The sequence below is a fragment of the Arvicola amphibius genome, chromosome 4 (assembly GCF_903992535.2).
Source record: "Arvicola amphibius chromosome 4, mArvAmp1.2, whole genome shotgun sequence".
Classification (NCBI taxonomy): domain Eukaryota; kingdom Metazoa; phylum Chordata; class Mammalia; order Rodentia; family Cricetidae; genus Arvicola; species Arvicola amphibius.
Window position 1 is genome coordinate 56,967,539 of NC_052050.1, and position 25,366 is coordinate 56,992,904.

Consider the following 25,366-nt stretch of genomic DNA (forward strand, 5'->3'; position numbering starts at 1 on the left):
AATGGAGACCTGTTCCATGTCCCAGAGGACCTTAGTGACAGCTAGAAGCAGGAAGGCGGGGGTGGTGCTGAGTTTCAAGGTTGAAGCTTCTCGATGGCGTGGCTCTGCGCTGCTTCTGTCAAGTCCTGCAGCTTTACCTGCAGATCTCAGGTAACCCAGGAGGTGGAGGAGCCGAGAAGAATTAGAACATGGTGACAGGGAATTTGTGGGTCTAGTGTGGGCTAGTCCTCAGCCCACCACCACGCAGAAGGATAAGTCACTTGGTAGTAGGGCAGGAGGTAGTCCACAGGCAGCCTTCCTCAGTGCAGGCCTCCTGCTGGCCAAATGCTCTGAGTGCTGACCACTCCGCCTTTGCTTCTGCTCCGCCTGCAGCTTCACTAGCGCAGGCCCCAGCTTTAGTGAGCAGACAGTGTTCCCTAGACTTGTGTGGACATAACCTGTGTGTCCCTTATGGATGATGTCAGGAATTTTGAAGGATAATTTAGAGTCTAATAATTTCACCTATATAAACTGAATACATTGTAGGACTGGGCTTCACGTGCATCAAGATGGAAGTGCACCCAGGCCTGAGACAGCCTTAGCAGCCCCAGTGCTGCTGCCTGTCCTTAGAATGTGCTGTGATTTGTGCAGCTTGTTTACCTGGGGATTGGGTGACACTGTATATTGTTGATACATAAGGAGTATTACAAGTTAATTTATTATTTTTTAAAATAATGAAAACATATTCTTTATATTTTAAACATGGAAAATTTCTGTATCTTTTTCATTAGAATCAAAAAGGGAAATAGAGCTAAAATACAGTCTAATGAGAATAAAACTTTACAAAATTATATTCTTTCCAAGAAAGTACAGAGGGCAGTACTTCAGTTTTAATTATTGCCAGTGGCCTGTATAAATGCCTGTGCTCGATCCTGGGCTTCCTGGCACCAGAAAAGGCCACTTCCTTTATTGCTCTGCTATCACTTACTATTTAAAAAGAATTTTTCAAAAGCAGTTGTTCGTCTTAATCCATTTGGACAATACTGCCTCCATTTTCTGCATTAGTGTCCTTATGTCAAGATGGCTGCCTGAACTCATCCTAAAACACACAGGCATGGTTCTTTGCCACGAATATCTTTCCTGGGCCTGCCGTGCCTTGCAATAGCACAGGTACTTAATAGACACATCTTTACATCTTCTCTGTGTTTCCTGTGGAAACACTTGACCCTGTGGCTTTCTGCTTTTTCCTTCAGCTCTGGGGCCATTGCGGCGGAATTATTTATCATACTCTTTAGTGGCATGGGGACCACCATGTGACTGTGAGCACATCACTCAGGAAGTGTCTCAGATGCGCTTGAAGTCTCCCGGAGCCACAGTGCTCTTGGCTAAAGAGCTCTTGCATCTGCCTGGAAGGAAGTCTGCGGAGAAGTGCTCCAGGGGCTTCATAATGGAGCTGTCTTAACCTCGCTGTCATCTCCATGAGTGTAGCCCTGTTGGAGCCAAACCACTGCAGCTCATCCCCTGGGAACATGTGATCCCTGGCTTCACATTGACCACTTCTATTGGCAGTTGGGGTTTGTCACGTACAAAGTTAAGAGGTGGTTTGCATCCAAGGTCTATGGGGCTCAGTTTTTCTTTTTTTTTTTTTTTTTTTGTTTTTTTTTTTTTTTTTTTGTTTTTTCGAGACAGGGTTTCTCTGCAGCTTTAGAGCCTGTCCTGGAACTAGCTCTTGTAGACCAGGCTGGTCTCGAACTCACAGAGATCCGCCTGCCTCTGCCTCCCGAGTGCTGGGATTAAAGGCGTGTGCCACCACCGCCCGGCTGGGGCTCAGTTTTTCTATTCTCACTAGTAGATCGTTTCTTCCTATCCCTTACCTCACACAAGTGTCCTTGAACTGCCCGATCGAGGGAGGCACCCATCTCCGTGCATACTGGTCCTAAAGGATAAAATGGGTTCAGTAGTTCAGAGGTGCCTGGAGGGGCAATGTGAAGTGAATATCCCAGTATTTTTTCAGAAGATTGACTTCAGTTCCTGTGAGAATAGGAACAAGCAGTCGTCCACAGCTGATTAGAGCTGCAGTCCTAGGACCTGTGGGAGGAGCTGTTGGGAACTGGCTTGTCCATCAGGTTCTGCCAGTGCTGCAGAGAGTGGGTCATTCTGCCCAGACTCACGCTGAGACCTCTCCCAGGACTCTTCCAGCCATGTGCTCCCTGGGGTCTCCTCTCTGGCTTAGTACCTGGACATGTGAACTTCTCTCTCCTCCACAGACTTCCACTGGCCGGTTGTGTGCAGTGGTTCTTTGTTTCTCCTCCTTGGAGAGAGCATCCCCCTTAGCATTTGCTGGATGCAGCTGACTTCCCGTCTCCAGCCACCTCTGCTTTTTTCTGCATCACACTGTATTTTGCTCTCTACCAACCCACTACACCCCGTTCTCACTTAAATTCATGCATTACTGAAGTGACCAGCTCGGCCCTAGCCCCCAAAGTCTTCAATTCAGTTCTTTGACTAGAAAGCTTCACCTCCATAAGAAAAAAACTTGGTAGTTCATCCCTGAGCCAGATCCCCGGAGCAACAGAAAAGCGAACAGTAGCAGTTAACCATTAGAGATGGTGCAGTGGGCACCGAGGCTGCCGGTGCCTAGGAAGCTTACACCTAAAGTCAGTTTATGCTTGGTCAGCTGTTCATCTCAGGCCTTGGGTCCACATGAGAACTCTGAAGCTGCAATCCACCTCGCCCCCTTCAGCACATGCTTACGTCAAATCCTGTCACCACTTCATACTCAAGACTTAAAGGGCTTTTGGTTGGTTGGTTGGTTGGTTGGTTGGTTGGTTGGTTGGTTGGTTGGTTTTGGTTTTTTGAGACTGTGCAGCACTAGCTGTCCTAGAATTCACTTTGTAGACCAGGCTGGCCTCAAACTCAGAGATTCCTCAGTCTCTGCCTCCCAAATATTGGGACTAAAAGTGTGCGCCGCCACACCGGCTGCAATTTCTTAAACTTGGCAGTAGCTGCGTTTGTTTTGCCTAGGAGACTGAGGCTCACCTCCTCTCCTCTCGCCTCTCCTCCATCTGACAGGTCTTCCCCAGCATTGTTTCAGTATTCTGTCAAGGCTGAAGCTGTTTTTTCGAGAGTGCAGAGGAATGTAGAAACTTGTAATTTACTGTCTTCATCAAACTTGAATTTCTGCAGTTTAAACTTCCAGTGTGCCTCTATGAGTGGTAGTGCAGTGATGCCCCTGTTAAATTCTTATTTCTTAATAGCACCAAGGCCTATTGTTTCTTGTAAATGTTTTAGAATTCTCCCTTCTATTCCTACTTATCAGAATGTATTGATTACCTGTGGTGTTAACAGCGTGGTTGCTTTGTTTGTGTGATGCTGAAGACGTCGTAAAGTGGGCAGGGAAACTGAATGTGCAGAATGCTTAGCAGACAGGGCTGGGCAGCCCCAGAGTGCTTGCTAAATGAAATTAATAAATCGGTGTGAACAGGAAGGTCTGAGAAATAATAGCAGACACAGAGAAGGACAGAGTATACACAGCGTGCTTCCTGGCAAGGGTCCCTGGACTAAGCCTTTCTTCCTGTTACTTTGAAAAACATCTGTATTTTGATTGCATCTCCTTTGAATTTTCCATTTTCCAGCTTGGTGATGCTGACAGAAATAATAGATGTCAACATTAGTTTTTCCCAGTTAATGGATCAGATGAGGGTGATCCATGATGTGTAAGCTTAGGTGTGGGCTGTAAGCAGGGGAGATTGCCCGATAAGAGCTGAGCGCAAGGTTATTTGGAAAGGATAAATGGAAACCCTTGGAATCAGGGTCAGCCATACTTGTCTTGAAAATGAATGATAAAGATTGAGTTTTAGAATGAAATGAATGGATTGTTTAGTTGGCATTATAACTTAAAGAGCAGGGTTTAGCTTAAGTATTATAGAGACTTACAGAAGACATTTTTCAAATTTACTGAAGGTTTTACCAGTAAGCACTTAAGCAAATGTAAACATTGTGTGGGCTGCAGGGGAGCTCTGAGTATTAGTCACCACCTAGTCATGCTGGTCTAGTGGACACGTCCCCGGCCAGGCACAGGCCTGCACAGCTTCGAAGGCTTGTTATGATTAGTCTCTCAGTGTGTGTATACTGCTAATGTAATAAGAACATAAACATTTGGTAAGTATAGAAATTTCTTTTGGTAACATTAACCAGTGATTTGAAGCAGCAGGAAAAACAAATTTGGTCTCAACTTAGTTGCAGAGGTGTTAATGTAAAGAAGATTGTTCTGGAAATAAGATCGTTCAGTGTCATGAACCGTGGAGTTGAGGAATCAGCAGAAAGTCTTTGTACATATCATCATGCTTAGTCATTGCTGGGGTGAGCAAGGGGCACACTGGGAGTCTCTGAAAGCCACAGTCTTCTTGGTAGTCAGGAGACAAGGGAAAGCACGCGTGACTGAAGCGCTCTGAGTTCTTAATACTTGTTGATGTTGGCCCTATGTGTGATGGGCATTTCAGGTCCCACGGCCCTTCTTACAGCCATAAGGTATCCAGGCAGTCAAATATTCACTTGAAGAAATAGTTATCATACCTTAGGAACTTAGTCTATGTTTGTATTTTTCTGTTTGTTTCGTTAAACAATAACCAAGCTTCATGTAGGCTGATGATATCCCTCTGAAGACGGGACATGTGCAAATGCTCTTCCTGTTGGTGGGTGTAAGTGTAGGATTAGGAGTTGCCTATTTTGATTTGTGGGACTTTATTGGGCGTCACTTTTAGGTACAGAGAACATCAAGTTGTATACTACAGACTCGCTGTATTAAAAAAGTATAGCCTGGGAGATGTACAGGCAGGATGGTGGACCCTATTCACACAAAGACCAAGAAGGGTTGCAAGAGCCCCTGAACAGACATGGAGGCCCTCCTCCTGCTGGTGGAGGGGTTTTGAAAAGAAAGGTGAAGAAAACTGTTCTTGGAAATTTTTTATTGGTGTTCCTGTGCCATTGCATTTGTTTTCTGGAAGTGCTGGGGATGGGCTAGGGCTTCGTGCGGGCTAGGGAGCCATTCTTACACTGATTCTACCTTTAGTTTTTGTCTTTCTGTAAGATGAAGAGAAGTATGGGGAGCAGTATTCATAAAGTTAGCAGACACTTTCCTGCCTAGACTCAAGAGAGCAAACAGAGCAAGCTCAGATGATATCAGTCTGCTGTGCTTGCCTTAGTTGCCAGCATTTAAAAATAGAAGACACTCGCATCAAACCTTCCCTTCCCAGACCAAGGTGATGCCCCTACATGTCTGCCAAGCACAGCCCCACCACTCTTTCTTTTAAGTAAGCCCACGTGCCTCCTTCCTGTTGGCAGCTGGTTCCTGCTGCGGCTTCATTTGCTAGCACTGTCCCAGATTAAGCATGCAGATTGCGGGGAGCAGGATAATGCATACTGCTAGGTGCACATACACCCCCCATCATCTCCCAACCTGTGGGGACAGAAGACCCGCCTTCATTTCTTAAGTTGTGCAAAAACTCCAAGATCCATTAACTCTATTTTGCATAAGTGAATAAAGTCCTATAAATTAAAAACTAAAGGGAGCGTTAGAAAGTTAAAACATCCACCTCAAGTAAAAGAAGAAAAGTACAGGTCTTCTGTGCAGTGGGCACTGGCTGTCAGGGTGAAGAACAGGGGTTTCGGTGGGTAGCCCTGCCCAGTGGCTTAAGTAGATTTAGAGACTGTACTTCTGCACTGGGAACTGATTTTCATAGGTGGATCAAAGTATTTGTGCTGGTTTGAGTAAGAATGGCCCCCATACACTCATACATTTGAATGTTTTGTTCCCAGTTGGTAGACTGGGAATAATTAGGAGGCCTGGGCGTTGCTGGGAGAGGTGTGTCACTGGGGTGGAGCTTTGAAGTTTAAAAAGCCCAGCCCATTCTCACTCCCTGCTTGTGCTTATAGATCAGCTGTGAGCTCTCAGCTCCAGAGCCATGCCTGCCTGCCGCTGCCACACTCCCTGCCTCAGGAACTTAAGCAAGGCCCCATTAAATGCTTCCTTTTATAAGTTGTTTTGGCTATGATGTCTCTTCACAGCAGTAGAGCTAAGAACTAAGAACTAAGCAGTAGCTAAGATATCCTTGGAATCACCTGGCCCACCCCTCAGATATTCTGAACTGTTTTTTCTGTAATTTAGATGAGTTGGTGTGGCACCCTTCCAGAGTCCCTGGCTGCTGCTGTTTGTCTGAGGAGGTTAGCTCAGAAGTCTGCCATGTCTTGCCCAGCTTGGCCCTGGAAACCTGACTGGAGTAACAAGGAGTGAAGAAAAGACATTCAGAAAAGCTGGGGTCTGGTGGGCTGCAGTTGTTCATTTAACCAGAAACTTGGTGTTATATACACTAGGAGGAGCTTAGTAAGGTCTCTGTGAGGCAGTTCTTAGGCCATGGTCATGGAGGAGGCTGTGGGGCAGTCTTAGGCCACAGTCATGGAGGAGGCTTTGTGGAGAAGTCTTAGGCCACGGTCATGGAGAAGGGAGCCATGGTTGCTAGTTTTAACACACACTGGTCAATCATTAGTGAACAGTCATACTTGGACCAGTGGAAGGCTCTGCCATTTCTCTGATGTTCACTAAGGACATCATCAGCCCTCCACAGAGGTCAGCTCGGTACGGGGTTCACTCTTGTTTTGTTATATTCTGTTACTGCCTGATTCTAAACAGCAGGCCCCCTTATCTTCCTCCACAGCGGTAAGAGTCTTTCAGTTGGTTTTTTTAAATTCCTTTAGTATAAGCAGATGTACTGGTTTCTTCCTTCAAAATTTTTTTTCATATAACACAACCTCCATGTTCTGCGTATAATCAATAGTAAATAGAAATATTTGTTACATTTCTTGCATTCCTCTTAAATGTGGTTTCAAACTTAGTCTTTTAAAATAGGCTTTATATCTTCATTTTCTTTAAGTTCTAAAATTATACCACTATTCTGCTGCTTTATCATATCTACAGCTTGAGACTTATCAGAAATAGAAAATTCCTAATAAGATTCAAGGAAGACGTTTTCAGAGCAGTTATCTGTAGACATTCTCCAAAAACTCATTTCAGAGCTCAAGTGCGGGATTTATGCAGGAAATTAAAGTTAAATTGGCTTGATTTGGTGAACATTTAAGCTTTTCTTTTGTTTTTGAAGAAAGGAAATTTTATTTTGTAATTTAAAAATCATTTATGCGGGAAGGATAGCCAAGAGTATAAGATTAATTTTTGAATAGGCCAATTACCTGTGTTCATAAAGCTTAATTTAATGCAGTGTTTCCTGGACCCCCAACATACTACTTAAACAGAAGGGCCCAGTTTCCCCAGGAAGTTATTTAAAAGTTAAATAATTTAAATTATATTTATTAAGTGCAATATGTTGAAAAATTAAACCTTGTATTTCTCCTTGTCCACAATATCTATAGAAAATTCTCCTTCAATAGAGCTATATCAGGACCAGTATTTAGTAAACAAAGCCATGTTCCATTCCAAGGGAGGAATGTGTGGATTAACCCCCATTCTTGGTCTGTCAGTTTCTCTTTGGTAGTAGCCTTGGGCAAGAAAGGCAGTAGAGAAATTCCATAATTTAAAATGTAATTCAGTTTGCATGTCAGTTTTGAAGTAAATCATCCAGCCCTCATCATGAACCGTGAACCGTGAACCTCTCTGCATGAGTGGCTGAGTATGCAGGAGCTCTCTTGGTCTGTCCACCTTCCCACACTGCCAGACAGGGCTGTTTGCCTCGTCCCTACATGTACTCGTACCCTTAAATCACCAGGCAGTGAAGCCTCCTGTCACCACACTGAAGCTTGGTCACCTATTGTCATACCCTCTACATATTCATTTCTCATCTTTCCCATCCCAATTCAGTCCAGCCAGAACCGTGCAGAGACCCTGATCCCACTGGATGCTGTCACAGCTACTGTGACAAGGTTGGGAACACCAGCATTTTTTTGAAGATCAGTCAGGTTTTGCCTATTACTAGTCCATTTTCTGTGATTTGATAGAAGAAAATTAATTTCTTTTACAAGTTGTAACTGCAAGTAAAAATATCTGTATATAAGTAAAATACCTGCAAAAGAAAAAAAAAAGTCCTTGTCTGTAGGCTTAGAAATAAACCAGGGAAAGAGTCACTCTGCGTTTTCCAAGCCCCTATATCCAGCTCTGCTGAAAGGATCCTCCATACTTAAATAATGCCATCTCATTGTGTGTGTTCTTTCCCGTAGCTGATTTTACAGTGAGAGCCCACGGGACTTGTGCCTGTGTGTTTAATGTCTGTCTTCCTTTCTAAATAAAACGTCCCTATTTTCTTGTCGGTTCTGCACTGTAGTGATTGACTGTCCAGGCAGTAAGAAATGGGGATGAATGAGTAAACAAACAAACAAGGGAAGCCCCTTGCACACATCGGGTGCCTTGTGTCCATCTGTAAGACATTCCATGGAGAACATGTTTCCCGTTTAGCTGAAGTTACAGAGGAAGAACTCTGCACGGGTGGCACAGCTGGGCAGTGGAGACCCTTTCCTCCCTTGTGCCTTGCTAACGAGCCTTCTTACCTAAATGAGGAACAACACTGGAAGAGCCCCCACTCCAGCCCCATCCTTTTGTTGAGGAAACAAAGGACCTGACAGCTTCACCCAGACTGTTTCAGGAGTGGTTAAATATCCAGATGTGACCTAGACTCACTGTCCTGTGTCCTGGCCAGTGTGCTTGGTCATTCTGCCAACAGGAAAGCAGACCATAGGAACAAAATGAAAAGCCTTTAAATAACTTTGTTGTGAGAATGTTTAGCAGGCACTAGAGCAGAAGTAGGCTCCTCTGACCCAGGGCTAGCAGTCACCAGCACTTTGGCCACCCTTCAAGTTCTTCTTAGGGGCCTGTGTCGGAGTTCTTTCTAGTCAGTACCGCAAGCCCACAGATAACACACGGAGACTTTACTAACCATGGAAACTTGGTCTTTAGTTTCCCTGTCCTCAGCTAGCTCTCATAACCTTCATTAATCTGCTTCTATTAATCCACATTCTACTGTGTGACTCGGTTTCCCCTCCTCTGTACTATATACCCAACCTGATCCGTGCCTAGCTGGCATCTCACATGCCTCGAGTCATGCCTCCGACTTCCTCTCTCTGTCTGGAAGTCCCACCTTTTCTCTCTTGCCTAGCTATTGGCTATTCAGCTTTTTATTAAATCAGTCACAGTGACACACCTTCACAGTGTACAAAAGAATTATCCCGCAACAATGCTTTTAGTGGTACACACACTTGAAACTGATGAAGTCATTTTAGGTGAGCCAGGGAAACCAAGGAACACGCCATTCCTCTGCTAGCGACTACTGCTGCTAGGTCATGACCCCATGTTCTTCCTGCTGGGACAGGTCAGGGGGCATACGTTGAGAGGCACTTAAAGTGGGTGGGTGACCTGCCCTGGCCAGCCACAGTGAGCACTGAGTTTAGTGGTTCCTGTGGGCCCAGAAAGTATGGCTTTGCAATGTGAGTGCCAGCACTGTGTTGGCAGTGAGGTGGCATAGTTTGTGGCCTGTAGCAAGCCTGGCTGGAGTCTTACCTGGTTCCCAGGTTATGCTGCTGCTTCTGATCTGTGAGCCACACCAGAACCACTGTGGAGGGTGGGCCCAGAAACCCATTCCTGGCTCTGCACCCAAGGGAACCCAAGGAGGCCTGCTAAGCCCTTCTCCTCAGTTTACCCCGAGCAGCCAGCTGTGACACTCCACACGGACATGAACTGCTAGAGAATTAAAGCACATAAAGAGCAAAACGCCAATAGGGACACTTAAACCAGAGAATTTTAAATGCGGAATAAAGGGAATCAGGAATAAAGAAGGTGGTTCCACATCCTATGTCAGCTCCTAATCTCCATGTTGGAGACACCTGTAGAACCTTCAAGGAAGGGAGTGCAGATGGGCTTTCTGAGCAGTCGCTAAACGGTGTGACCAGGGGACAATGTGCAGGGTGGCTGGCCTGAGATCACAGGAATGGCTGCCCTCAGTCTGTGACCTGTGATACTTCACTCTCATCATGTAAGCAGAGTCATTGTTCTGTTTGACAAGGTGAGAAAGGAACACTTTTTTCCAGGTGAAAATGCTGAAAACTGCTAGTTTGGGGTTGAGTTCCCACTCGATGGTACAGCACTGGTTTGCTGCCTATGGCCCTTGCTGGGCCTAACAGCACAAACACAGCGGAAAGTGCCAGGCTTCTACAGCTTTAATGTCGCGGTGATATTGTCGCTTTCCTGGCAAACTGAACTTTAAGATGTAGCCCAGTTGCCACTAGCTAGATTCTCTCTTCCGGAAACCATTCTCCTTGCCTGCTTCTTCCTCCGAAGTTTCAGAGACCAGTAACCCTTTGGTGCTAGAATTACATTGGATACTTTTTTAAAAAAAATTTTAGAATTACATGTATTTGTGTCGTGCATATGGGTGAGTGCGTACGTGCGTGCGTGCATATGTGTGAGTGCATACGTGCGTGTGTGCATGTGTGTGCGTGTGTGCATGCGTGTGAGTGCATACGTGCATGTGTGTGCGCGCGCATGCATGTGTGTGAGTGTGTACGTGCGTGTGTGTATGTGTGTAATGGGACGTGTGGTAGTCAGAGGACAATTTTCAAGAGTTGTTTCTTTCCTTTTACCAAGGGATCTGGGGTTAAACCCGGGTCATCAGGCTTTGAGACAGCACTTTCCCCACTTAGCCGCCTCGCAGAGCCTTCTCTGCCGCTCTGCCCTTCTCCCACTCATCCATCATGAGCTCCCAGTATAAACTTTCCTTCCAGTCAGATGTGGTAGTGCACACCTTTAATGCCAGCATTAATTAAATAATTAAGTAAACACTATAAGATAGAGTCATGTCCTCCTTGAAACATTTCCACTCTGCCCTCCCATCATGCCTCACTAAGGTAGGTACCCCCATGTCACCCTGTTTCTTATAGCCAACAGGGAGCAGGAGAGCCAGCACTCTGTCCTCTGTGTTACAGCCTGTGTCTGCACTTCGGCCATGGCTGTTCTTTGTGCTTTACCAGGAGGTACAGGAGGTGAACAATGAGGAAAACCCAAGGAGCTCAGGTGGGAGACTGCACACCACCGACAGATTCCACAAACCTGAGCTGACCCAGGAAATGTGAGGGTCTGCAGGGTATTCCACCAGCGTGTCCCCGACATGCTGGGACACTCCAGATTCAATTAATGAACCAGCCTTTAAACCCAAGCCCAGGACTACCTTCAAGTTCTTTTACTTGCATTGGGTCTATTTCTCATCAGAAAAATGAGGAGATACTATGCTCTCTCAAATATACTGTGTCAGTTGTAGGAGTTGGTTCTGTTGTTGTTTGTTGCAATTGTGAGAGAGTTTGTGGTATTTGTTTTGGAGATATATGATGCTGTTTTCCATCTGTCCTGTTGGCAATTCTTGGTTCGGTTTTGCTTCGTTTTTAGTGCTGTATCCACAGTGTTAATGTAGATTATGGAGGTGGGCGCTCTTCTGTGCCACTGGCGGGAGTGAGCGCTGTGCAATCAGACTGGCAGCAGGTGTCGTACCATGCACCTTTACAATGTGCACATCAGCAGCAGAGCCTGGTGGCTCTAAAGCAGCAGGATAGTGCATACCACCTCTCAGCATGGTCTCCTAAGTGGAGCCACGAGCAGAAGTCTCCATGAGAAGTTCATCCAAGTAGTACCTGTGTTTTTAAAATGGTAAAAATACTGTATCCAGAAAGGGTATGTTGATTAAGTTGTCATATGTCCGTAGAGTAAGCCACTTTGTAACCGTCTATGCTGATGTAAACCAAGTAGTGACACGGAGAATCCGCAGATTTGGGAAATTAAGGAAGTAGCAAAACCATAATTGTATATTCAAAATAACTGTAGCACAAGAAAAGGCTGAGGTGCAAACCATATCTATCTAGGACTCATTTAGAATTTCTTTCTTTTTTTATTTTTATAGTTGCAAATTTTCTGAGTTGAATGTGCATTACATTTACGATTAGAATTTTAGCAAAAATGAAATACAAGAGGATAATAAGCCCGAGGACAGTGAACTTTGCCGCTTGGGGCACTCTCTCCTGGTGCTGGGCTTCCCAGGGCATGCTGGGTAAATATCCTCATTCTTGTTTGTGCAGCCTGTCGGCCTGCTTGGTTTTCATTCATGCCCCTGAGCACATTGATTTAGATGCCAAGATCAAACCTCATGATTTTCTGTGATTCTAACACAGGTCAGAAACTAAACTTCCACCCCAAATTGCCTATCTCAATAAATTAAATTCACGTGTGCGTCTCTGAAAGGGCTTTTCATAGCGCTAACACCCTGAATCCAACTGCTTCCCGGCCCTTGGCAACTGGAACAACCCTCTTCTTCTTCCTTTTTTTTTTTCTTTCCAAAAAACACAAGGGCCAATTCAGGAAAAATAAATATGTTTATGAGCCTCATTTTTCCCGCCCCAAATAAAACCAGCTTTTTGGAGTTTCATGTATGGGAAGACCTGTTCTCATAAACTGGAAACCACCTTTCTGAAAGAAAACGGTTGGAATGCTTACATGGTTTTTACTGCCTCCGCTCTCCTTTCTCGGCATGTGTGATAACACCTAGGCAGCTTCCGAAACTTTCATCTCCACAGTTCCAGACAGTTCAAAGTCAGTCAGTGTTTGTCCCGGCCTTAGAGACGTCTGTTTCAGGAATGAAACTAGGAGAAAGGCAAGTGGGAAATTGCAGAATGGAGGAAATAGAGGTGCACGTCCGGTTTAGAGTCCCACTCCATCTAGATCCTCACTTTGATGATGATGATCATCACTTTTTTGATGATCCTAGCAGGATCTCCTTGGGGAGATAGGCACATCTATTCGAGGATGTGTGGAGTAGGGAGACAAAAAGATTTAACAAATAGTGGGGGGGGGGGAGATGACTCAGCAGCTAGGAGCTCTCCGTGCTCTTGCTGAGGACCCTAGTTTCGTTTCCAGCACCCACATAGTTGTTCACAGCCGTCCGCAGTTCCTGGGGATCTGAATCTTCTGGCCTCTTCAAGTACCAAGCACACACATAAAATACTAAAAAAATAAAAGAGATTAGGCAGGAAAATGAGTTAAAGCAGAAGTGCAGAGTGTGTCTTTAAAAACAAAGGGCAGCCACTTTTGAAATGGGAGAGAGGTGGAGGTAATCTGAGGTCTTGTCACTGCCATGTGAGAAAGAAGGACATGTGTCCCCATGGAGAGCTAAAGGTGGGCAGTAAGTTCGAAATCACAGGAGACACAGGCTGGAGATCACGTCTAGCCAGGAGCTGCGATAGTAAACCGTCCTCTTGAAGTGGTCTGACCTGTGTGTTTTCAGGACCTTTCCCAGCAGGAGCAGAAACAGTAGGTCAAGGGAATTGTAGGGAAGGGGGTGATGGACGGACAAATGGAAGAAAAGACTGAGGGTGCCTGAGTATTTCAGGAGTCATTGCCATGGGGTCTGCACCCAGGTCTTAGTGAAAGCCATGGTTCTTCTGTTACCTTATGATGGCCACATGTCCATGTGTGCTCCCACTTTCCTGAAAACCCCATTCTGCTCTGTCCACCTTCCAGGCAGGGCAGACCACAGCCTCTGGGTGGAAAGAGGGCCAGCTAAGTGAGAGTCAGAGTGAGCTGCTGGGCCATCCTTCTCCACTCCCATCTCCTCTGGGACTGGGGGAGACCGAGTTCAAATTCAGCATTATTCTGCAAGTTAGTCCTTCTTAAAGGGCCCAACTGACAGTCCAGAGCACCTCTCCTCAGTGGGAGCACACCGCAGCCTTGGCAACAGAAAGGTGTTATCTCAATTGATTGGATCCCTTGGAGAAATGACATTTTTAAAACCAGAACCCTCTAGAAGCTGCTAACTGGTGACTAGAGCTTCTCATAAGGCATTTTGTGGCCCTGTAGTTACGTGGGTCTGGGACACTGCAGACCTGAATTTCTTGGGATTTGAATTGTAGCTTTTGCAGAGAAAGCACAGTCTTGAGTGACCTCCATTGATGTCCTGAGAGAAAATAACTGTGTATTATAAGCAGGAACCAGGAGGTCACACTTTTCTATCCCCACCAAGTTTTTCACATTGTAGAGTGTTCTTTTACACACATAGCCCTCTGTGACCTCTTGTTGAGAATCATAGTCACAAACCAGGTTACATCATTGGCAGTTGCACCGGCCCTGGTGTCATGGGATTGATGTCATGGGATTACAGGGCCTAAAACTTGTAATTTACTGAAGATCATGTCGTGCAGATTCCCTGGGGGCAGTCATTGCTGTTTGGGATCGTTGATCTGGGGACACTTTAAGGTACAAGCAAATGAGTAGAATGTCTTCTGGAAGGGATCCTGTCTTTGTTCAGAACTTGTTTTATTGTTTGCATCTGTCCCTTATTTAGTAACAGTTAGAATAGAGCCCTGAAGAAGAGATGAGTGATGGAGACCTGCAGATGAGGAATGCAAGAGGCTCTACCTCATCCCTGGGCTTCTTTACACTCTCAGAAAGACTCCTCACAACTGGGAAGAAGGTCCCATCACATTCAGTGGATGTGAAGATGCTGACTCCTCGTTAGTGCAGGCTCTGGGCTGCGGGCCAGAGCTAAGTGGAATGTATTCACTGTGTCCTCTGCTCTCTTCCAGCCCGTTGCTAGCTGTGTCTTTTGCCGCCTGCTGTGCTGTGCCAGGAGTGGCCCTGCTGACCTGGGGAGTGAATCCACTCACAGGAGCCCTGGGGGTCTTCAACATTTTCCTATACACCTGTTGTTACACACCGCTGAAGAGGATCAGCATAGCCAATACCTGGGTTGGAGCTGTGGTTGGAGCCATCCCCCCTGTCATGGGCTGGACGGCCGCAACTGGAAGCCTTGATGCTGGTGAGTGTCTCCTGGTGCAACACTGTGGCTTTTCTCCACAGACAGGCTGGTGAAAGCCAGATGCAAGACTTCATGAGTCTTCCAGTGAACTCAGCACTCGCCAGTCGGGGCTCCATGGGGCTTGCTGCAGTTCCGATTCACTCCAGTGATTCCTACGACAAATGTGTTGATGGGGCAGTCACGTGTCAGCCTGACATGAGAGACCTAGGAAAGACTTAAGAGAAAACAGGAGGCAGTGCTACCTCAGCCTGTGACTGCGGGTAAAGTGAGGAAAAGCCCTGAAAAAAGTGATAAAATCAGATCACCTGAAGGCCCAGTCTGTGGGGAAGGGATTTGGAACTGGCCTGCTGTTCCCTGTTAAAGCCATGTCACCTAGCTGACGGGCCTCCTTCCTTCCCCTGGAGTAGGCTCAGTTTCCTTGTGAAAGGACAGATTATCTTCATTAGCTCCTCGTTTACTTTTACATGGTTTGCTTAAATTGTTCATGCTGTCTACAGTAAAACCATTCAGTGGGTCTCCATTTTTTCAGTGGTATGTCACAGCTGGATTTGTGGGGTGAAAATAGCTCATTTTACCATCTGTGAGGGGAGCGTCACAGTCTGATTAGTCAAGTAATTAGTGTTTTGACCGACACTTAGGAAGGAAGTGGTGAGGTTTCCTGCAATATATGTAAGTACATATTTTTCACATGAGAGATCAAAAGGCAGTTGGCCATAAACCGTTGCCCTGTAAGCCACATTTCTGAAACTTTTCATAAAAGCTCATACACTCTGATTTGGCAAATGCATAAATGTGATTACACCTTTGCCATGATCGTCTCTGAAAATGGTTTTAATATCCTGTAAGTGGTGGGTTTTAATGAATGTACAAATACAGCATTCTAAAGCTTACGTGCTCCTTTGCTCTGTGATAAACCCAGCTCGAGCCTCATCCACGTGGGAGGCGGCAGCAGAAGCAAAGGGCTGTAAAGCAAGAGCTGGGCCAGCCTCCGTTTGCTGCTGACCTCGGACCTGAGCCTGACCTTTCTCCCAGTCTTCTGGTCTTGTACTGATGATGGTCTCCCTTTGTGGAGGAGTTCTGAGGACAGATGGGTTGTTACTGTAGTCGGACCTGTACTGCCACACCAGATTAAGTCATTTGTATGAGAAAGACGTGTAGTTATAGGAGCTGGGACATCCATAGTTAAAAGCCCAGCAACTGTGCCATCAGGTAAAGGCTTTTGCCACCAAGTCTGGTGACCTGAGTTCTACATGGTCTTTCTATAATCCAAAATTTAATTGTATACAGACTTGTTAGTGATGCATGGCCGAGGGGCCAGGCATACCTTGTTCACAGACAAAGAGTACGCAGCTGTCTGGAAAATGATACAGAACCCAGTATGAGACAGAAGATTTCTGAAGCCATCAAGAGAAGTTCCCCTGTCAATTCTCGACACTCACCTCTGTTCTTTGTCTTGGATTCTTGGCTCAGGAGACTGGGGAAGAAGGAACACAAATTTGAAGCCAACCTTGCAAAACACTTTCAAACAGGAAAAAGATACATCATGTACCTAACCCTTAAGGGGGTCTGTCCAGAAAAGGTAGCAGTAGCTCCGTGTATGAAGCATTCATCCAACAGAGCCGAGATCAGAATGAGCAGATCAACAAGTAGTTGTTTGTCTTTCAGAGGACAGAATCGAGGAGAGGTGTAGTAAAGTACTCATTGCTGGCTCTTCAGGAACTAAGCTGACTACAATTCAGTTAATGCAGTTTAGTCATTTTCTGCCCTGTTGAGGATGGTAGCTGCTAACCGTGGATGGCTGTTTAATTTTTATTTTTTTTTTATTTTTTTTTTTTTTTTGGTTTTTTGAGACAGGGTTTCTCTGCAGCTTTTTTTTTTTTTTTTTTTTTTTTTTTTTTTTTTTTTTTAGAGCCTGTCCTGGAGCTAGCTCTTGTAGACCAGGCTGGTCTCGAACTCACAGAGATCCACCTGCCTCTGCCTCCCGAGTGCTGGGATTAAAGGCGTGCGCCACCACCGCCCGGCTGGCTGTTTAATTTTTAAATCAAATAAATTTCCTCAGTTCCACTAGCTATCGTCCAGGTGTCCAGAGCCACATTTGGTTCGTAGCTGCCATACTGACAGCACAGAGCAGAACCTTCGTTTAAGGTTTGAATCTGACATGTCCCTTAAAATGCTTAAGGTTGAAAGGCTTGGTCCCCAGTGGCAGCAACACTGAGATGTGGTGGGGGTTTTAAGAGAAAGTGGATCGGAGCTGGATAAAGTGGGTCATTTGAATACATCCTTACAGGGGCCAGGGCCTCATTTTTCTTTCTGACTGCTCTAAGTGAGCAGCCTCCTCGGCCACATGCCTGCTTCCCTCATGTACTGCCTCCTCCGGGTCCAGCATGATTGGGCAGACGGTGGTCGGAATTGTGAGCTACGAGAAACCTTTCCTTTATCTTCAGTGTCCGCCACATCACTGTGAAGGTAGAACAGTTTCTGTCAGGAAGCTCACTCAGAAAGCACTGCCTAAAAGCAAAGACTGTCTTCCTGAAGCCATGTCCACTCCTTGATGCGTGTGTCCTTTTAACAATGGGTGTGGTATGGACTTGTCCCTGTCCTGCTAAACCAAAGCACTAATTCACAGCTCCGTGCCCATCCATTTTTCCCAGTTGCTGCTGGGCTTCTGAGCATGCGGCTCAGACATGTAACAAGTTTCCAGGTGCTGCTGATGCCCCTGCTCCAAGAACCACACTCTTCAAATTCACAAAGACAGAATCCCGAAGAGCTCTAGCCTTAAGGACCTCAGAAATACCTAGAGCGTGGGGCCGATGGTTCAAGCTGTACAGACAGTGGTGTGTTGTCTACAGAGGTTGGCGACCGCCAGGGTTCTGCTCTTGAGAGATACGGATGGGATACGGATGGGTGGAAGGAGCTTTCTGAGGGAGAAATGGCCAACGCTTTCCTTTCTTGTGTAGAACTCCAGACCATTTCATCTTTGAACCGCACAGAGTAGTGACTTCAGAGAAGTCAGGAGTGGCAGGCCTTGGAACACCACACTTACCAAAGGAGGAAATGGGAGATGAAGTGGGTGTCGAATCAGTGAAGCAAGAGCAGCTGGGAGACCCGGCAGCTGCCTGTCTACCATCCTACCAAACTAGTGCCCGTAGTCACTTCATCATGCAGGTGTTGGGGCCTATGTGTGCTTGGCTTTGAGAGATACAAAACTACTCAAACTCCTGCTCGTGGAAGTCATGGCTGAGCTTCTCCTAGGAGAGGCAGACAGACATTACTTAGCGTTGGACAAGCTTTAACGAGTGTCTCCTGAGGTGGGGCTCACACCTCTCCACATGAGTTCAGGAAGACTTTAGAGGCCAGTTGGTGGGAAGGATTGTGTGCGTATTGAGAGCTGGGGTAGTGCTGTGTGGGCAGAGACTGTACCCTCAATGGCTCCCTGCAGAGGAACTGATAGTGCAGTCAAAGACGCTAGAGACCCCTGGGCAACTGAACCAGCAAAGCACTGGGGTCTGGAGTTGGGGCTTATCTCCGTCTCGTGAAGTCCAGCAAGTTCTCCTGGGTACTGGAGACTCAAGCGTTTGTAGAGTCTGCCTTCACCACTGTCCTAGGCCCATGTGCCTCTCTCCTCCAGCACCCGCCCCTGCACACCCTCTGCCCTTCCTTACACGACTCTGCCCATCCTAGGCCTGTCCTTCATCCTCCCGGGTCAGTGTTTCCCCTTACATGTATTTTGGTGAAGCATCAGTCTGATCACCCTCTGAAAGAACACCTTGTTAACACCAGCAAGCTGAGGATAGACAGGCTGTCTGAAGGGAGGTAGATTGACTGACCATTTTCCATTCCTTTGTCACCCACTCCCACCCCCAGCGAACCAGGGCCCACAGTAACCAGCAGCAACATTTTAGTGTCCCTGACCATGCCTCCCTCCGCAAAAGATTAGTTGGGCTCAGTAGCTAGAGGTCAGGATGGTAGGAAGCCTCTGGGCAGTACATGAGGTGGAAGGGCCTCTAGCCCTACCTGCAGGGCATGCATGAAGAAGACGGCGGGGGCGGGTGTGGGGTGCTGTATGTCACAGTAACCCACAGAGAAAGGTTAGGACCACATCCAGAAGCCCGCTTCCTCCCTTGGTGGCATGGGTTTTTCTGTAGTGTCTGTGCTGGCCACAGCGCTGGGTGATGGATGCCCTTCATAGGCTGCTGGGCGCTGAAGTGTTTCCCTGGCCTCTCCCCTCGCCTGGAAGGACAGGAAACATGGAGGGAGCATGTCCCATGGGTTGCTGAGTCTTTTCCCACAACTGCTCTGATTTTTTTTTGGACCAGATGGTGGAAAAGAATTTGTGTTGAGGGTGCCCCAGTCAGGAAGGTCCCTGGAGGGCTTTGGATCTGCACGGCCGTTGTCCATCACAGGACAAGTGAGGTGGGATTTGGGGGTGGTGAAGAGGATTAAGCACATTAGCAGGCAGGAACTGTGAAAGCTAAACAAACGTCACTTGTTCTCCATACTTGCTGTTTCCTAGCGTCCCCAGGACTGGAGACCCCCTCGCTCTCTCGTGCTCACACAGCCAATGGCTTTGTTTGTGGTTGTCCTATCAAAGGCAGTCAGGGCACAGCCGCCAACTGCTTCTGTGCGCGGGAAATGCCTGCCTTTTACAAAGCCCTTCTGTCTACAGAGTGGGCCATTGTGATGGGATTTTACCTGGGCTTCAGAGGTGGCCTTTTCCTCCCCCCTATCTAATTATCCTGCTTTCATTTTATTAATTTTTTTAAAGCTTAAGTCTCGTTAGCAGGAAACACTGGAAATGCTCAGCAGCTAGAACTCAGGAAGGCTGTCTCGCTGTTGGCAGAGCTAACCTGCTGTAGGAGCTGAAGCACTTGGTTTGGTCCCACATGCAGAGGAACAGGGATGGCAGTGACAGAAGTGACCTGCTGGAACCCCAGTGAAGGAGTCCCTGAGGAGTTAGTCAGATAAGTGGCTGGCAGCTGACATTCCGGCCACCAGCCAGGGGCCTGGAGCCATACACATTAGGCCTCTTGGCAGTGTTTATCTCCAGAGACTGTTTATCTCAGGCTTGATCCCTTTCCCATCTCCCTTCCCCCTCTCCTTAGAGATGCTGGGGTTCCTTTTCCTAAACTAAAGAAAGCCCTTGTCTTGGGAGCCTTCCCTGCAGTCTCTGCAGTGATGATGGTTACAGTCTGGTTGGTAATTCAGGTGTTGTGTGGTAAACATTAATTATGTCAGCCAGCATTCAGTTACAAATGAGGACTCAGAAATGGGCTCTTATCAGGAGGTGACACTTGGCAGATGGATGGCTTTAGTAACAAAAAGAGTGAGTTGTTTTAACCTCGCCTGGTAAACTGCAAAACCTTAACCCCCCTTCTACTTTATTTACCTCTTATAGTCCCAGATGAGAGAGGAGAGCCAGAGGGAATTCGATCACTCATTTATTCGACAAATATGTATGAAAGACTTACTAAATACCCAGTACTATTGAACCCGAGCCTTTGTAGAGATTTCCTCTAAAATCCTGCCTCCGCGTGCGTCAGACTCCAAAATGAGTGTCTGTTCCTGTGAGATGTTACCTTAAGTGGCTGAGAGTGCGGGACGACTAAGATAAACAGCATCTCTTTTTCCTTCTTCTGGGGGGATGGTGGGATAGTCTCTCACTGTGTGGACCAGGCTGGCCTTGAACTCTCTCTCCTGGATCCTGAGATTAAAGACTTGCACCACCACAACCACTGATAAACGCTGTCTTTAAAATAAGACGTCTTTTAAAGAAGACGTGTGGAAATGTTAGGCAACAATATTTAGAGCCCTCTACCCCGTGTGCAACATTAAAGCAGAAGGGCTGGGAAAGTGGCTGTGATGCCGATGCCCTAGCAGCAACATCTGCATCTCTAGTTGCAGACCAGCTGTGTTTGCTCAAGTGTGTTGATGTCACTGTTGACTGTGGCTGGTGTTAGCTTTTAGGGTACCAGGCCAGTACCACCTAGGCGAGAGGACAGAGTAGGCCTTGGCTGGACAGCCGCAGATGCACACGGTGTCTGGTGCAGAATGCCACAGAATTAGCTCTGGTGACAAGAAGTAACGTTGAGGATGATGCTGAGAAGAACTGGGGACATGAGCTAAGGGAGTTTGAATTCTGGAGAGAATCTGTGGGGGCCTCAAACTTCTAGGGAGGTAGTCTAAGAAGGATCAAAGCTTTTTACTTTTCTCCCTTCAAAGGCAGCTTCTCTAGATGGCTGTGCTTGAAGGTAGGATGCACACAAGGTTAGAGAGAACCCCCAAACTCCTGCCACACATCCTCTTCATCATTCCCAAGTTCCTTGCAAAGAATTCTCCAAGTTGCAAATGCCCACTCTTCCTCCTGTTTCCAGAAGACCTTTAATCTGGCCTTTTCTCTCTCCCTTGCCGTTGATAAACTGGCCCCACATCCTGCCTCTCCATAGAAGTCTATTGCAGTGAAGCCGACCACTTCACAAGTGTCTTTGTGTTAGTCCCCCAAAGAAAGGCTTTAAAACCTGTGACCGTGAAGCTCTGGTCCAGCTCTACTTCTGCCATGTTCCACAACTATCCAGCCCTGAAGGTCCCAGTATGACCAGCCATGCAACAGATGAGCTTCATGGGCCACGTTTAGAGAGGACCAAACCCAACCCAACTGTTGCTGCAGTGGGTTCTTATCCTTACCAAGGCCATGTGTGGCTGGTGAATGCCAGTGAATGGGCTTCTGTAAGGATAGCAGGTTCCCACCAGGCGTGCCCAAGAGGAATCATCCTTGGAAGAGTGCATCCCCGAGGCCAGTGCTCCCGCTGGAGGATCCCTCTCCTCTTTGAGAAGGTACTGCGCAGATAGGTGGATTGCTGAGCTTTCTTTGTCATCGGTGATAGAAGAGCATTTCTGGACTTGGACAGAGGTGGAAATGGGGAGAGGCTCCCCCAGTCTGTTTTTTATAGAAATAATAAATAGGAGTTTTGAAGAGAGCTGGAAAATCTCCCCAAGTGTCACCGAGGAGACGTTGATGAGAGCAGGATTGATTGAGACAGTGTTCGTGCATGCGCTGTGGACGCTCTTTTCTGCCTTCCACATAAGCGGGGGATTAGCAATGTGCTGGATGCTCTAGAGAGCCACACCCACTGCTGCATGACTGCTCTATAGATGTCTACTGTGATCAAAGGGAAGAAAGTGGATGTTTCTCCCAGGTAGGCCTAAGAAAATGAGAACTCATTTAAAAAGAAGTCAGGCATGGTGGCATGTGCTTGTAATCCTGGCACTCAGGAGGATTGTTTTGAGTTTGAGCCCACCCTGGGCTACATAGAGAACTCCAGCATAATCTGGGCTAAGAATGGGACCCTGTCTCCAAAATGTGAAAAGGAAAGAAAGGAAGAGAAGCAGAGACTATGAGTTCCAGCTCACTCTTGTGTTGTCTCCTTCCCTGGCCCCAGCCCAGCAGTGGAACATTCCCCCACCACTCCGGCAGGCAGTTGGTATCTGCTGTCAGGGAAGACATGTCCACTAAAAATGGACTCCTTTGGGGGAATGAGGCTAAAGGGATGTGCCGAAAGATCTTTGAATTCTCCACCCCGTGCTGTGTTCACCCCACGGGGAAGGCGGCCCCTCCGCAGTTCTGAGCTGACTCGGGCCTTCCTGCCCCACCTCACCTTATCTTGATGAAGAAAGCATTTGTTTTCCCTTTCTTCCCTGAGCAGCAGCAGCTGAAGCGCAGCAGGCGCAGCCGTGGGTGGTGTTCTGCCTGTAGTCCATTAAGCTGTGGATCCCAACGTGATTTCACTTGTGACACGAGCCAAACCCACACCAGTTTCCTCTCTAGGACAACGGCTTGCTGCTCTTCAAGAACTGAGGTTCTGCCTGAGCTCTCTTGTTCTAAATAGAAGCACAGCCAAAATTTTCTGTTGCACAACACAGACAACTGCAGTTGGCACACCAAAGTGGGGGAGGGGGGGTTGGCGCTTGAAGAAAGAGTTCCCATTGCAGCTGCCATCTTAACCACGTCAAGTTTGTTCTTAGTCGTTTCTAGAAGAAAACCCACCTGGAGCTCTGAGCCTTACCATCCCTCCCGAGTCCTCCTGTCTCCCTTACCCATGCCCTGTGTCTGTTGCCATGGGGAGTTTTTCTTGACAAAACAGACACTTGTTGCCCTTGTCATACCCACACCCCATGCTGTGGCTGTCGTTGCTGCATACTGCACTCAGCTCACGGCCTGTGGGTCCAAGGCAGCTCATGAGCTCCGCTAGAGCTTGCTTTCCGACATGTGATGCTCAGGGGCCTTAAAGTCACCCTGCGCCCCGAGAGTCTCTGCCATTTAACAGTTACAGATAGCTGTATTTTCTATCCAAATCCCAAGAAGTCTAGGTCCTTCACCATTTGTTCCTTCAGCTGCAACTGGGTGCCCCCACCTTCCCTCCCTGCCTTCTAATTCCCCAAGAGGACTTCCTGTTCAGATGTGTCCTCTGTTTGTCGCTGAAACAGGTACTAGGACTCTTATCTCTTATCTTAATGAACAAAGTGTCCTATTGTTATTTCCAGCAGGTACCCCTTGGGTACCCTTCATATGGGAAGGGGCCTACTGGGCGTCCTGTAGGAACAATTTCCTAAAGCATGTATCTGATTGCATCCATAGTACCAGGTATCACCAGGTCATACTGATGCCAGCTGCCCCCACCCCCACCCCAGTCTGGTTGCATGCAATACTGCCAAGAATCACTGGGCCATGCTGATTCCAGTTGTCCCTGCCCCTTCTTGAAATGCTTCTAAGAACCCCCAACAACCTAGGTTGACATCTGAAGCCTCAGATCATGCCTTGCCCTCCTATACCCTTGTCAGGAAACTTGCTGAGATTAATTGCTAAGTGCTTAATGGGAAGGTCGCATGGACATTATGGACACCCTGAACAAAGTGATGGTTCACATTGTAGGCGAGCTACAGCGGACTGTGTGAGGCTTCATTACAGTACTCAGAAACACCCACAACTTAAAATTTAGTTATTATTGGACTGGAGACATGGCTCAACAGTTACGAGCACTGGCTGCTTTTCCAGAAGACCTGACTTCGATTCCCAGTACCCAAATAGCAACTCATAACCATCTGTAACTTCTCACAACCAGCTGTAATTCCAGTCCTGGGGCTCTGATGGCTTCTTCTGGCCTCTGTGGACACCTGGCATGCAAGTGGCATACAGACATACATCCGGACAGACAGACCAAACACCTATACACATAAAATAATAGAAAAACTTATAAATCAGTTATTTCTGTTGTTTTCCATTTCATATTTCTGGACTGCAGCTGAAGCCATGGATAAAGGGAGCTGCTATAGACCTTGTTTGTAAGGTGATGGTAATGACACGTAGGTTGGGTTAACACGTGTAGTTCATTTCCATGGATCGGATAGCCACAATGCATTCTGGCTGGGCAGCAAATAAGCATGGCCAATCTAAAAATAGCCAAAAATAAGACTCCATTTCTCTGCCATGAGCGCATTCATGGGTGTCCAGCTCCCTGCTCTCTTCCAAACCCTCTGCTTCCTCATAGTCCCCACCCCACCAACTCCATTCTCCTCACTGTGCTGTGGGGAGACCACTCTTTATCCTGGTTTCCAGATGTCTCTCCAACCCTCTCTTGCAGCTCCTCTTTTCCCACTGTAGCCTCTCTGCTGTTCCAGATACACTGGGACTATTCCCAGGATCAGAGGGTGTTTGCAATCCAGTTAGCTGGGTCATGGCCATAATCTGTGCAGAGGAAGTCTTTATCTGAGCAGTCCTATCGCCTATATGGCACTGTCCTATTTTTTTTTCTTTTTCTTTTTTTTTTTTTTTTTTTTTTTTTTTTTTTTTTTCGAGACAGGGTTTCTCTGTAGTTTTTTTTTTTTTGTTTTTTTTTTGTTTTTTTTTAGAGCCTGTCCTGGAACTAGCTCTCGTAGACCAGGCTGGCCTCGAACTCACAGAGATCCGCCTGCCTCTGCCTCCCGAGTGCTGGGATTAAAGGCGTGCGCCACCACCGCCCGGCTTGGGCACTGTCCTATTTTGATCCTGTTAACATACTCTGTGTTAGTTTCCTACTGTGCTGGGCTCTGGGGAATGGTGTCCTGGAAGCCCAGGTTGTCCACCGGTGAAGAAGGTACACAGATAGAAGCCAGAGTCTCAGCAGTGGCCCAGAGGCATGCTCAGTTCTATGTCAGTGTGAACAGGGCATTCTAGTTGCCCCACGGGGAAGTGAACCTTACCCAGGAGGGGAGGCCAGCAGGCCTAAGTGGCCTTTAAGCAGTGACACTGCTCCCATGCTCCTCTCCTAGCTATGGATTCCAACCTAGAGTCAGGACTAGACTCAGTACTGACTTCCCTCATGTCACAGTGTTGGCAAGCATGAGGGGCAGCAGGTGGCTTGCACTAATCTACTTCCCATCCCACGTAAACCCTCCCTTGCACAGCCCTCTCTTTCCATCCCACCTAAGGCAGAGGACCCACACCTCCCACCTTGCCTACCAGGCTGAGTGAGGCAGAGAGGAGAACAAAGAAGGTGCCCTAGGTC

General features: G+C 47.1%; 1 protein-coding gene across 1 annotated transcript in view; it reads left to right on the top strand.

Annotated features, from left to right (window-relative positions):
* The window catches only part of LOC119813325 (protoheme IX farnesyltransferase, mitochondrial), a 111,619-nt gene that overhangs the window by 83,783 nt on the left and 2,470 nt on the right, over positions 1-25,366 (top strand). The window contains exon 6 of the mRNA XM_038328575.2: positions 14,596-14,828. Coding sequence (XP_038184503.1) covers positions 14,596-14,828 — 233 coding nt within the window. The remainder of the gene's footprint in view (positions 1-14,595; positions 14,829-25,366) is intronic.